This window comes from Salmo salar, chromosome ssa04 (genome assembly GCF_905237065.1).
Source record: "Salmo salar chromosome ssa04, Ssal_v3.1, whole genome shotgun sequence".
In the NCBI taxonomy this organism is placed as follows: Eukaryota; Metazoa; Chordata; class Actinopteri; order Salmoniformes; family Salmonidae; genus Salmo; species Salmo salar.
This window is the reverse complement of record NC_059445.1, coordinates 19,888,808-19,903,980: the sequence shown is the minus strand read 5'-3', so window position 1 is coordinate 19,903,980 and position 15,173 is coordinate 19,888,808. Positions and strand designations below refer to the sequence as shown.

Genomic DNA, 15,173 nt, shown 5'->3' with positions numbered 1-15,173 from the left:
CAAAGACATCAGAGGATGTTGACTTACATTTACATTTAAGTCATTTAGCAGACGCTCTTCGACTTGAATGGGAATATATGTTGTTTTAAAATTACACTGTCAAACCTCCATAGGAAACCTATTGAAATCATAGAAATACAGATAATAAAATAGACATGACCATTTAAGTTGACATTTGACTGTGGGTGAACCGGTGGCCATCTTTGTGGTAGTAATTAGAAGTTAAAACCAGTGAAATGTCACTAAATAATCTACGTAATCCCACAAAGTAGTAATGTATCATGAGGGCCATTAACAAAAACTAGTAATGCTGCATACTCCAATACATTTTTATCAAAACATCTGCTCCCACCGCTGTGAACGTCACAGAGCTCCAGCTTGCCTCCTGAACTACTTCTTCTTTGGTGGAGTTTAACTGCGGTTGGCATCCAGTATGTTGCATTACCACCCCCAACTGGACTATAGCATAAATCCATTATCCTTTATGATCTTTTTTTTAAAACTAATAACTGACCCTACAGTTATTAAAAACCCACTACCCCATTCCACTACTTCGACCCTATCTGCTCCTGCATCATGCCAACGGCCTGGGAGGACGGGACACCACCACTCAACACACCCTGTAACTCTTCTGAAGTCAAATCTCATATACCCAAGTACCTCTCTGCAGCTGCCACCACATCTTTTTTCTGTGATTTACATTCCATTTCTGCGGTACAGTTGATAACCATTGCTATGAACGCTAAGAAGCCAGCCTTCCTGAAGCATATATCACTCGTTGGCCTACCCTTCTGTGCTGGCACAGATATACTACTCACAGGGATCCTCTCAGGATCCCTCACCCTTGACCGATCCTCCTCTACTTTCTTCACTACCTCAGCATGCGACACCTTCTGCACTACTCTGACTATCCTCAACCTGCCTCTCTCGCACCGGACACGTCAGATCCGCAGAATCATGTGCACCCCTACAGTTGATACACAGAACTTTATCCACCGGAACTACACAATCCTCTGTCCCATGCCCTCCTGGACACTTCCCACATCTAGGAATCTCCCTCCTACATACTGCTGTAACATGATCATAAACGTTGCACCTAAAACAACGTAGTGGATTCGGCAAAAAAAACCCTCTAACATTATGACTGATACAGTGAGGGAAAAAAGTATTTGATCCCCTGCTGATTTTGTACGTTTGCCCACTGACAAAGAAATGATCAGTCTATAATTTTAATGTTAGGTTTATTTGAACAGTGAGAGACAGAATAACAACAAAAAAATCCAGAAAAACGAATGTCAGAAATGTTATAAATTGATTTGCATTTTAATGAGGGAAATAAGTATTTGACCCCTCTGCAAAACATGACTTAGTACTTGGTGGCAAAACCCTCGTTGGCAATCACAGAGGTCAGACGTTTCTTGTAGTTGGCCACCAGGAGCCAGGAGTTGATCGACAGTCAGAAGAGTGAATGAAATAGTAGGAAGGAGATCAGAGCTTCAAGTGGTGTCAGATTTCACATCCTACTTCACACAGGCGGAAGAGACACTGTATACTAATGTGTCAGTGAGAAGTAAGGCCACCGCTTTAAGAGGTTAACATTTCATGGACATTTCAAGATCGTGGACATCAGGAAACAGCAGAGGGTGCACCCCCCTATCTACATCAAAGGGACCGCAGTGGAGAAGGTGGAAAGCTTCAAGTTCCTTGGTGTACACATCACTGACAAACTGAAATGGACCACCCACACAGACAGTGTGGTGAAGAAGGCACAACAGAGCCTCTTCAACCTCAGGAGGCTAAAGAAATTTGGCTTGTCACCTAAAACCCTCAAACTTTTACAGATGCACAATTGAAAGCATCCTGTTGGGCTGTGTCACCGCCTGGTATGGCAACTACACCGCCCGCAACCGCAAGGTTCTCCAGAGGGTGGTGCGGTCTGCCCAACGCACTACCGAGGGCAAACTACCCGCCCTCCAGGACACCTACAGCACCCGATGTCACAGGAAAGCCAAAAAGATCACCAAGGACATCAACCATCCGAGCCACTGCCTGTTCACCCCGTAATCGTCCAGAAAGCGGGGTCAGTACAGGTGCATCAAAGCTGGGACCGAGAGACTGAAAACCAGCTTCTATCAAGACCATCAGACTGTTAAACAGCCATCACTAGCACATTAGAGGCTGCTGCCTATAAGCATAGACTAGAAATCACTGGCCACTTTAAGGAATGGAACACTAGTCACTTTAATAATGTTTACATATCTGGCATTACTTATCTCATATGTATATACTATATTCTATACGGTATCTTAGTCACTTAATTATGTTTACGTATCTTGCATTACTCATCTCATATGTATATACTGTATTCTATACTATTCTACTGTATCTTAGTCCGTTCCGATCTGACATTGCTCGTCCTTATGTACATAGTCTTAATTCATTCCGACTTAGATGTGTGTGTATTGGGTATATGTTGTGTAATTTGTTAGATAATACTTGTTAGATATAACTGCACTGTCGGAGCTAGAAGCACAAGCATTTCACTACACCCACAATAACATCTGCTAATCATGTGTATGTGACCAATAAAATGTGATTTGATTTCTATTCAATTTAAATTTCAAATGGTGTATCAACTCAATTGCTGTGGTCTGAAGGAATAGGTCCATTCTATGAATTCTATTTTTATGATTGAAATGACCCCCCCCTGTATTCATGAGCATGTTGTCTCAACCGTTGGCAGGCACAACACAAAAACCTCAGATGATGAAAAGTAGGTCTAAGCTACAACGTACACTACCGGTCAAAAGTTTTAGAACACCAACTCATTAAAGTTTTTTTTTACACTGTAGAATAATAGTGAAGACATCAAAACTATGAAATAACACATAAGGAATCATGTAGTAATCAATTTTCTTTTGAAACAAATCAAAATATATTTGAAATGTGAGATTCTTCAAATAGCCACCCTTTGCCTTGCTGACAGCTTTGCATTCTCTCAACCAGCTTCACCTGGAATGCTTTTCCAACAGTCTTGAAGGAGTTCCCACATATGCTGAGCACTTGTTGGCTGATGTCTTTCACTCTGTGGTCCAACTCATCCCAAACCATCTCAATTTGGATGAGGTCAGGGGATTGTGGAGGCCAGGTCATCTGATGCAGCACTCCATCACTCTCCTTCTTGGTCAAATAGCCCTTACACAGCCTGGAGGTGTGTTTGGGTCTTTGTCCTGTTGAAAAACAAATGATAGTCCCACTAGGCGCAAACCAGATGGGATGGCGTATTGCTGCAGAATGCTGTGGCAGCATGCTGGTTAAATCACTGACAGTGTCACCAGCAAAGCACCCCCACACCATAACACCTCCTCCTCCATGCTTTATGGTGGGAAATACACATGCAGGGATCAACTGTTCACCCACACCGCGTAACACAAAGACACGGCGGTTGGAACCAAAAATCTCAACTTTGGACTCCAGACCAAAGGACAAATTTCCACCAGTCTAATGTCCATTGCTCGTGTTTCTTGGCCCATGCAAGTCTCTTCTTCTTGTTGGTGTCCTTTAGTAGTGGTTTCTTTGCAGCAATTCGACCATGAAGGCCTGATCCACGCAGTCTCCTCTGAACAGTTGATGTTGAGATGTGTCTGTTACTTGAACTCTGTGAAGCATTTATTTGGGCTGCAATTTCTGAGGCTGGTAACTCTAATGAACTTATCCTCTGCAGTAGAGGAAACTCTGGGTCTTCCATTCCTGTGGCGGTCCTCATGAGAGCCAGTTTCACCAAAGCGCCTGATGGTTTTTGCGACTGTACTTGAAGAAACTTTCAAAGTTCTTGAAATGTTCCATATTGACTGACCTTCATTTCTTGAAGTAATGATGGACTGTCGTTTCTCTTTGCTTATTTGAGCTGTTCTTGCCATAATATGGACTTGGTTTTTTACCAAATAGGGCTATCTTCTGTATACCACCCTTACCATGTCACAACACAACCGATTGGCTCAAACGCATTAAGAAGGAAAGAAATTCCACAAATTAACTTTTAAGAAGGCACACCTGTTAATTGAAATGCGTTCCAGGTGACAACCTCATGAAGCTGGTTGAGAGAATGCCAACAGTGTGCAAAGCTGTCATCAAGGCAAAGGGTGGCTATTTGATTTGTTTAACACTTTTTTGGTTACTATATGATTCCATATGTGTTATTTCATAGTTTTGATGTCTTCACTATTATTCTACAATGTAGAAAATGTAAAAAATAAAGAAAAACCCTTGAATGAGTAGGTGTTCTAAAATTGTTGACCGGTAGTGTATGCGAATATGAAAAAAATGGAAGGTTAAGCGTTTCTTGGTAATTTAAGTTAAAGGTAAAATATATATATATATATATTTAGCTGACATATTATAGTTATCATGTGAAGTGTCTTGAGGTAAGAGGGTAATCAACCAAATACCCCGCATTAACCCTTTGCTAACTTTTAATTTGAAACAGGCTTGTGTAAATACCTGTTTTCTACCCTATTCTTTCTAAACGAGTGTGCTCTGAGCTTGAAAGATACTGATCATAGGAGATTTGATGTGTAATGTAATAAGAAGAAGCGTATTTCAAAGAACAGCGTGCATATCTTTTTCATTTAACCACACCCTTTGAACTACGACGCCAACCAATAAGATCCTTTCTCTTCAATTTAAAACGGAAGTGGGGTGTCTTGATTTATCTAGTTCTCTCTGAGTCATGAGGCAGACAGGGAAGAATGGGAAGGCACCAGGCTCAAACCGACATCTTCCGAATATATACCTAGTAATGGTGTTAAATAATTAGCCTGACCAGGATGAAGTACCTGCGGCAACAGGTGTGGTAGAGACTTCCAACATTTGCTCTGAGAATCCTACCAGAGATGATTTTGGACCGGTAGGAGTGACCTTTTTTGGAAAAAGTGGATCCCTGCTATTCGGCCGGCCCATGTTGTTTCAAGCTATTTAAAAGGACAAACTGTGATCTGTCAAAGTTGGGGTGGAATTGTTATATCTTTTTTTGCATCCTCCATGCAGAGGCAGCGAGCGAACCACGTCACACGCCTCTGGCATCAACTTGTGTCGTGCTTTGCTTTCTCAAAGGAGCGATCAATGGGGTAGCGTAGTGTAGAGTAAAGGTGGATCAAATAAAAAATAATATTCCTGGTGTTTGTGATGCGCGCCGTATGCTGAGACGTAGACCCTGTGGCAATGGTGCAACTGAGAATACCCTGTCTGTCTTGTTGAGCTTTGACACAGAGTTTCTACCTGGTAAGGTTAATATTTGCTATTCTGTGAGGGCCTATGTTCCGAACCCGCTACGGTGCTTTTGGTGCCAAGGATTCCGACATGTTGCAGCAGTGTGGAGATAGGGAGATCCTACGATGTGAGAAATGTACAGGAGGGCGTAGTCGGAGTGAGTGTAAAGTTGGGATAGAGAAAGCATTTTGTGTCAACTGTGGGGGCGCCCATGCGGCTGGGGATCAGAAGTGCCCTGTGAGAGAGAGACAGGTTGAGATTAGAGGTCGACTGATTATGATTTTTCAACACCGATACCGATTATTGGAGGGCCCAAAAAAAATGCTGGCACCGATTAATCGGCCAATTTTTTTATTTGTAATAATGACAATTACAACAATACTGAATGAACACTTATTTTAACTTAATATAATACATAAATAAAATCAATTTAGCCTCAAATAAATAATGAAACATGTTCAATTTGATTTAAATAATGCAAAAACAAAGTGTTGGAGAAGAAAGTAAAAGTGCAATATGTGCCATGTAAAAAAGATAACGTTTAAGTTCCTTGCTCAGAACATGAGAACATATGAAAGCTGGTGGTTCCTTTTAACATGAGTCTTCAATATTCCCAGGTAAGAAGTTTTAGGTTGTAGTTATTATAGGAATTATAGGACTATTTCTCTCTATACGATTTGTATTTCATATACCTTTGACTATTGGATGTTCTTATAGGCACTTTAGTATTGCCAGTGTAACAGTATAGCTTCCGTCCCTCTCCTCGCTCCTACCTGTGCTTGAACCAGGAACACATCGACAACAGCCACCCTCGAAGCAGTGTTACCCATGTAGAGGAAGGGAAAAAACTACTCCAAGTCTCAGAGCGAGTGACGTTTGAAACGCTTTTAGCGCGCACCCGCTAACTAGCTAGCCATTTCACATCGGTTACACCAGCCTAATCTCGGGAGTTGACAGGCTTGAAGTCATAAACAGCGCAATGCATTGCTAAGGGCTTCTGGCAAAACGCACAAAAGTGCTATTTTGAATGAATGCTTATGAGCCTGCTGCTGCCTACCATCGCTCAGTCAGACTGCTCTATCAAATCATAAACTTAATTATAACATAATAACACACAGAAACACGAGCCTTAGGTCATTAATATGGTCGAATCCGGAAACTATCATCTCGAAAACAAAACGTTATTCCTGTTACATTGCACAACCTTCCGTGTTATGTCATAATTACGTAAAACTCTGACAAATTACCCAAAGTGTTGCATATACCCTGACTGCATGCAATGAACGCAAAATGACACAATTTCACCTGGTTAATATTGCCTGCTAACCTGGATTTCATTTAGCTAAATATGCAGGTTTAAAAATATATACTTCTGTGTATTGATTTAAAAAAAGGCATTGATGTTTATGGTTGGAGCAACGTGTACCTAAGCATTATCTGCAACGCAGGACAGGCTAGATAAACTAGTAATATCATCAACCATGTGTAGTGAAGTAGTGATTATGATTGATTGATCGTTTTTTATAAGATAAGTTTAATGCTAGCTAGCAACTTACCTTAGCTTCTTACTGCATTCGCGTAACCTCGTGGAGTGCAATGTAAAGCAGGTGGTTAGAGGGTTGGACTAGTTAACTGTAAGGTTGCAAGATTGAATACCTGAGCTGACAAGGTAAAAATCTGTCTTTCTGCCCCTGAACAAGGCAGTTAACCCACCGTTCCTAGGCCGTCATTGAAAATAAGAATGTGTTCTTAAGTGACTTGCCTAGTTAAATAAAGGTCTAAAAAAAAAAAAAAAAAATCGGCATCCAAAAATACCCATTTCCGATTGTTATGAAAACTTGAAATCGGCCCTAATTAATCGGCCATTCCGATTAATCGGACGACCTCTAGTTGAGATTGCCAAAGTTTGAGTGGGGCAGAAAGTTTTTATGCTGAGGCAGTGAAGATAGTAGAGCATAGCCCAAGGGTGAGTAATTCGACTGGGAGCCCCCCCCGTGAGTAGGCCTGATTAGAGAAATCCAGAGAGGATGGGTATTAGTAAGGTAGGGCGCTATGGTTATTAATTGTACTGCACTGATGGGAGCGTAAATCCCCAAAAATAGAGATTTTAGCGTAGAATATCTACGGGGGGGTTTAAGAGAAGGCGATAGGGGTTCCATCCTCCCAGGCTGTTGGCCTGGAGTAGGATCTGGTTGGGTTCAAGTAGTGGATTTTTGGGGTATAGTGGTATATACCTAGTAATGGTATATCAAATCAAATCAAATGTATTTATATAGCCCTTCTTACATCAGCTGATATCTCAAAGTGCAGTACAGAAACCCAGCCTAAAACCCCAAACAGCAAGCAATGCAGGTGTAGAAGCACGGTGGCTAGGAAAAACTCCCTAGAAAGGCCAAAACCTAGGAAGAAACCTAGAGAGGAACCAGGCTATGAGGGGTGGCCAGTCCTCTTCTGGCTGTGCCAAGTGGAGATTATAACAGCACATGGCCTAGATGTTCAAATGTTCATAAATGACCAGCATGGTCAAATAATAATAATCATAGTAGTTGTCGAGGGTGCAACAAGTCAGTAACACTAGAGTAAGTGTCAGTTGGCTTTTCATAGCCGATCTTTGAGAGTATCTCTACCGCTCCTGCTGTCTCTAGAGAGTTGAAAACAGCAGGTCTGGGACAGGTTGCACGTCCGGTGAATAGGTCAGGGTTCCAGCAGGTCTGGGACAGCAGGTCTGGGACAGGTAGCACGTCCGGTGAACAGGTCAGGGTTCCATAGCTGCAGGCAGAACGGTTGGAACTGGAGCAGCAGCACGGCCAGGTGAACTGGGGACAGCAAGGAGTCATCAAGCCAGGTAGTCCTGAGGCATGGTCCTAGGGCTCAGGTCCTCCGAGAGAGAGAAAGAAAGAAAGAGAGAAAGAAAGAGAGAATTAGAGAGAGCATATTTAAATTCACACAGGACACCGGAAAAGACAAGAGAAATACTCCAGATGTGACAGACTGACCCTAGCCCCCCGACACATAAACTACTGCAGCATAAATACTGGAGGCTGAGACAGGAGGGGTCAGGAGACACTGTGGCCCCATCCGATGAAACCCCCGGACAGGGTCAAACAGGTAGGATATAACCCCACCCACTTTGACAAAGCACAGCCTCCACACCACTGGAGGGATATCTCCAACCACCAACATACCATCCCGGGACAAGGCCGAGCATAGCCCACAAAGATCTCCGCCACGGCACAGCCCAAGGGGGGGCGCCAACCCAGACAGGAAGACCACGTCAGTGACTCAACCCACTCAAGTGACGCACCCCTCCCAGGGACGGCATGGAAGAACACCAGTAAGCCAGTGACTCAGCCCCCATAATAGGGGTAGAGGCAGAGAATCCCAGTGGAAAGAGGGGAAACCGGCCAGGCAGAGACAGCAAGGGTGGTTCGTTGCTCCAGCCTTTCCATTCACCTTCACACCCCTGGGCCAGACTACACTTAATCATAGGACCTACTGAAGAGATGTGTCTTCAGTAAAGACTTAAAGGTTGAGACTGAGTCTGCGTCTCTCACATGGGTAGGCAGACTATTCCATAAAAATTGAGCTCTATAGGAGAAAGCCCTGCCTCCAGCTGTTTGCTTAGAAATTCTAGGGACAATTAGGAGGCCCGCGTCTTGTGACCGTAGCGTACGTGTAGGTATGTACGGCAGGACCAAATCGGAAAGATAGGTAGGAGCAAGCCCATGTAATGCTTTGTAGGTTAGCAGTAAAACCTTGAAATCAGCCCTTGCCTTAACAGGAAGCCAGTGTAGGGAGGCTAGCACTGGAGTAATATGATCAAATTCTTTGGTTCTAGTCAGGATTCTAGCAGCCGTATTTAGCACTAACTGAAGTTTATTTAGTACTTTATCCGGGTAGCCGGAAAGTAGAGCATTGCAGTAGTCCAATATATAGTGTATATATAGTGGTATATACCTAGGACACTGCTCTTTCCATGACATAGACTGACCAGATGAAAGCTATTATCCTGTAATAATGTCACCTGTTAAATCCACATAATCAGTGTAGATGAAGGGGAGGAGGCAGGTTAAAGAAGGATTTTTAAGCCTTGAGACAATTGTGTGTTCCATTCAGAGGGTGAACAGGCAACAGAAAATATTTAAGTGTCTTTTAACGGGGTATGGCGGTTTGAGTGTGTCAAGAACCGCAACATTGCTGTTTTTTTCACACTCAACAGTTAACCGTGGGAATGAAGAATGGTCCACCACCCAAGGACATCCAGTGAACTTGACACGAATGTGGGAAGCATTGAAGTCAACATAGGACAGCATCCCTGTGGAACGTTTTCAACACCTTGTCGTCCATGGCCGACGAATTGAGGCTGTTCTGAGGGCACAAGGGGGTGTAACTCAATATTAGGAAGGTGTTCCTAATGTTTTGTACACTCAGTGTATGTGTAGGGTTAGATGGCGCAATAGATTTGCCCTTCCCCCTTTTTTTGTGACAAAATGTGCAATTCACACTCCGATCTGTAAAACGCAGCAGCATTAGGCCACGCAACAAAGCTTCTAGCCTGCCGGAAACGCATTCGAAGAAGAAGAGAGTGAACAGTGACCAAGAAACAATTTCCACGTCAGCGGTTTTTTGTATTTAGACGTTTATTAACAACCTGGAACTTATAATATGATTCATTTAACTGCACAGCATCGAATACTTACCCCATGTAGTGTTTAATTCGCGCTAGAGACAAGACTTGGTTGATAGATGTTCTCTACGTAACGCTAGCTAGCTACTAACATTGCTAACAATGGCTAACTGTATGATTTTTCACACACAAATAGCCTCCATTATGGAGGTACTAGCGAATGCAGCCGTGGCAGAGATCTGTAAACTCGTGGACGACGACTATGCAGTGTTTCGTCTGGAAATAACTCAAAGCCGGAAAGAAAACAGGGCATTGCGGAGGAAACTACTGGAACTGAAGGTGGCACGGGAGCGCGCAGAGAGGACAATGCGAGAGCGCGTCCTCACCAGTCGTCCCAGTAGTGTCAAGATCCTCGACCGATACAGAGGAATGGCAAGAGGTACATTTAGCTGCGTGGCCTGTCGCCGATCATATATAACGCAGTTACCGTCTGTGTTAAGATGTGTTACCCAGAATTGGTTCTTGGCCAGTTTTTGGATTGTATGCAATAATTCACCTGATTACTTAGTAATCTTGCATAAAGAGACAATATAATATTCTAAACACATTGATTTACTGCATGACTATTATTTACTCAATGAAAACAATGCATAATACATTGATCAGTACAATAAATGGTATATCAAGAAGTTATGAATAGTGTTACCTTACATCCTTGCCAATTGTAGACATTGTTAAGTGTACAATATAGCATTGACAGTAGCTAACCACCTCTTTGCCCCAATCACTCTCTCAGGTGACGGACATCTCACTGGAGGCCACAGGAGCATTGTGAAGCCAGCGGGACACAATACATGGAGAGACGACCAACCAATCACTGTTGATGAGGGGAGTGGAACCTCAACCCAGCACGTTATCGTGATAGAGGTTAGTGTAATAGTGTTACATTACAAATTACAATTACTTTGGAAATCAAATATAGCCTGTTTGTTTCAGAAAGGCTACCCTCTGCTATTCACTTGCTTACATGTACATCCTCATTTATCTGCCATTGGGGAGCTTATGAGACTTCCCTATGACATTGTTATCTTCTTGTGTCAGTCTGCAGATGCAGAGACTGCAGGTCCTGGGTTCAAGCAGGAGAGGTCTGAAGGAGAGGAGGACCCACGGCACAGCAGAGACATCCAGACTGGAGCAGCTGGAGTGCCCCCTGTAGCCACAGAGGACCCCACTACCACTGCTGCCCAGCCCAGAACCCAACGCAGCATCACGGAGGTCAGTGGAACGCCGAACGCCGTCCTCAAGTCAGAGACAGACACCAAGACATTAACTGTAACACAAATGCTCTTACACACAGGATCTGACCACAGATCAGACCCAGAGAGACTGGAACCGGGGAGACTGGGCTGTCCTCCTGCTCCTGGCTCAGAGTATTTACCGGTATTTCACCATAGGCAGAGGATGGTTCATTCCCATGGTGATAGTGACGTGTTAGACACTGGTGGTAATGATCCGTCTTATTCTTACGTTACAAAAATGGACCCTGGCAACATATCCTTGGGTTTAGAGAGACAGACTGATCTGTCTAGAGGGGACTGGAACCGGTACAGTAGTAGTGTATACTCTGAAGGGTGCCTAGATAAGAAAGGGGAGGTCATAGTGGTAGATGAGGTGACTGTGAAAGTGGAGGGTGATGCTCCTCCCACATGGAATGCAGATAGTCACCTTGGAGATGGACACTCACAGGGCAGAGATTTCTTAGACTACAGGGAAAGCTTAGAGACCGATATAAATGTTGCCACCCGCTCCCCTTTACACTCGTTCAGGGATCGAAACCCAGTGTCCACATCAATGGGGCCTTCCGAGTCACACAGCCGGGTCCTTTTCGATCAGGTATTGAACTCAAACGACACGGCTAGAGCCCAGGCTCAGGGAGGAGGAGCCACATCAGGCAATATTAAAGAGAAACGGTTCCTCTGCATGTTCTGTAACAAAGGCTTCAGCTGCCTCCAGAAAGTAGAGAGGCACCAGAGGGTCCACACAGGAGAGAAACCCTTCAGCTGTACCCAGTGTGAGAAGAGGTTCTCCCGCCAGGACCACCTGAAGATGCACCTGAAGGTCCACACGGGAGAGAGGCCATTCGCCTGTACACACTGCGGGAAGAGGTTCTCAGAGAGGAGATACCTCAGGATACACCAGCAGAAAAACCATTCCACTCTATAACATATAAAGTAACCATTCCACATGATAGCTTCTGACGTTTAGATCAAACCCTACATGAATGAAAAACAATTATTTTAAATGTTGTCAGCAGAAAATATCCACAGATTGTGTGCTATATAAGCCTACAAAGTCTGTTTCATATTGTTTGTGCTGTGTAGGCTATATGATGTTCAAATGTTCACAAGACACTTCATGAGAAAATTAATTCAGTTTATCATGTTCATGCAGATTTTTTTTGTTGAGGTGTATGTGTGGTTTTCATGTTGCTTAATAAACAAAAAACTGAACTTTTCATTCGAAGACTTTCATTGACTCTAGACCCACACACTAACAAACATCTACTGTACAATAGTTTAGTCAGGTTTGTCTGACTTTTGACTTATCAGAATTGACTCATATTTACCCACATCATATGTATGTCCACCATGATGGGTTTAACAACAATGAAGTCATTCTGTAACTACAGTATAGGGCTCAGACGGAGTGGGGATGGGTAAACACTCCATGTTGAAAGTGTGTTTTATCTGTGTGTGCATAACTGAGGGAGTGTGTCTGTAATCTGTATCTCCTGTCTCTTCCAGGAGGAAGAGGGTCCAGAGGTGCTTCTGGTGAAGGAGGAGGGGTGTGAGGAGGGTCTGGCGAACCCTGAGGCGAACATGGTCATGGAGGACAACCAGACTACACCTCCTCCTGAACCCACAGAGGTACCAGCTGAGCAGCACAAGACCACACACAGTCTCACGGAGGTAGGCCCACTGTAAACTACTGTCTGAATGGTATTCGTTCAGGGCCCGTATCCACAAAGCCTCTCAAAGTAGGAGTACTCATCTAGGATTCGTTTTCCCTTTTAGATGATAATGACTAAGATTATATAGACAAGTGGGGACCTGATTCTCGATCAGCACTCCCACTCTGAGACTCTTTATGGATAAGGGCCCAGGTCTTGATTCATTTTGTCTTACGTGTGGGACCATGCCTTTCAATTATCAAACCATTAGAGTGTCTCATAATCAATTCAACTAACATATTTGCATAGTATCACATCAATCCCTCATTGCCCAATCAGAAGATGCTCCATAGGTGGGTGCTCATATCAGATCTCTTGATCCGACATCCTCCTCACTCTGTATCTCTTACAGTCAGTAGACATGGAGGATGGGAAGCCTGATCTGCTGCTAGTCAAAGAGGAGACAATAGAAGACGGACCAGAGAGCATTGATCTGCTGAGTGGACTAAAGATGGGGGAGCAAGGTTAGAGAGACATACATATACAGAACATAATAGATATAGCTACTTCATTGGGATGCGCCTGGCCATTATTTTCTCTTCATTCATAAAATGAAATCAGTACAATGTATGTTTACATACTAAAACACACATAATGTACGAACTTCACCGGGTAATTGACAAAAAAAATAAACTCCATATGTACAGTTTTCTGTGCCATATTTGTAGTCTATTTTGTAACCTTTAGGTGATTGGCTGGAGGATAACAGAGGAGACTGGGTGGCCATCTTGGATTTCCAGACCCCGACCGGTGCAGCCAAGGCTCCAGGGGACAACATCACTGAGCAGGCCAGGACCAGTAGCGACATAGTGGAGGTCAGTGGAAGGGACAGCGTCCTCACCTCTGGGCTGGGGAACAACACTGTTAACCACAACCAGAAACAGACAGTCGAACATAAAACAACGGCCGAACTTAGTCTCCAAGACAACAGATTGTCAGAGACAAGAGTGAGGCGCCAATTTTGTCTGCGGGGACAGGGAGGTATGTGGCTTGAAAGAACAGACACAGACTCGGCTAGCGATGCTCCATCCTGCTCCTATAGTTGTGATTCAGAGAGACTGATGGCACCTCAGGTTAACTACCTAACAGGTGCTGCCTTCAGCCTGCCTTCAATAGGATCTATCAACTGGAACATGGACCCTGTGACAACACAGACACTTCCTGGCCTTCGTCCTCCCCACACTTTCCGAATGTTAAACCAGACCTCCGACAATGCCAGTGCCTCAACACTAAATAGCTACACAAGCCCATTGACAAATGACAGAAGTAGAGACGGAATCCGTAAAGGTGGCGGCGCCACAGAGAAGCGCTTCCCGTGTTCTTTCTGTGGGAAAACCTTCAGTTTCCCTCAACAGGTGGAGATTCACCAGAGGATTCACACGGGGGAGAAACCATTTGTTTGCCACCTGTGCCGGGGCAGTTTCTCCCAATCGTCCAGCCTGAAGAGGCACCAGAGGGTCCACACAGGGGAGAAACCCTACAGCTGCCCCCAGTGTGAGAAGAGGTTCTCCCACCAGCACCAGCTGAAGATGCACCTGAAGGTCCACACGGGAGAGAGGCCGTTCGCCTGTATGCACTGCGGGAAGAGGTTCTCAGAGAGGAGCTACCTTAGGATACACCAGCAGAAAATGCACACAGCCCATGTATAGAGTATAGTGACATATAATGTAGTACAAGTTAGTTTGTAGTTAATTCTGTTGGTTTTGGATGTAGGTGGGAACTGGATGAGGTGAACTGAGGAAAGAATGATTATGAGGTGGCAGAGTAGATGATGTGATGGTTGGTGTGATGGTGTCTGTAAAAACTTTTCACTGATGAAGAGTGACAACCTTGTCCTGTTTGATGCTGGTGTTTTATAATGAGGAAATTATAGTGCCTTAATTTGTGTTTACTTGACATGAAGTGGTGAAGCTGTGTGTAATGTTTAACCTTTTCCAAAGTATTCTAAAATACATTATCACTGCAAGGGTACCAGATTTACAGAAAATATAAAGTGTTACCATGGTGATCTACTTGTCACGTATAATTTTGTGCAATAAAAGTACTGTACTTCAAAGTTGAGAGTAAGACCATTTTGTTTAAATTAAATACAAAATTAACTCTGTGTTGACTGACTATATATCATTGCAGGGACTGAGTTTCCCTTCTCAGTCGAACCAAAACATTATACTAATTCTTGAATCAACACATATGGAAATGTTTTTATAATAAACTCCAATGGCTCCATATTGTTAGGTACTTCAATCAGTGTTAGAGATGTGTTTGACT

The 15,173-nt window shown here is 43.7% G+C and overlaps 2 protein-coding genes across 2 annotated transcripts in view; both read left to right on the top strand.

Annotated features, from left to right (window-relative positions):
* LOC106602508 (zinc finger protein 271-like) overlaps positions 1–15,173 on the top strand; it is a 124,749-nt gene that overhangs the window by 77,661 nt on the left and 31,915 nt on the right. The window lies entirely within an intron of this gene.
* On the top strand, positions 13,323–15,109 carry LOC106602502 (zinc finger protein 25). The gene is made up of 2 exons (XM_014195177.2): positions 13,323–13,369; positions 13,593–15,109. The coding sequence occupies exons 1-2, from the start codon at positions 13,357–13,359 to the stop codon at positions 14,552–14,554; spliced, it is 975 nt and encodes a 324-aa protein (XP_014050652.2). The 5' UTR covers positions 13,323–13,356; the 3' UTR covers positions 14,555–15,109.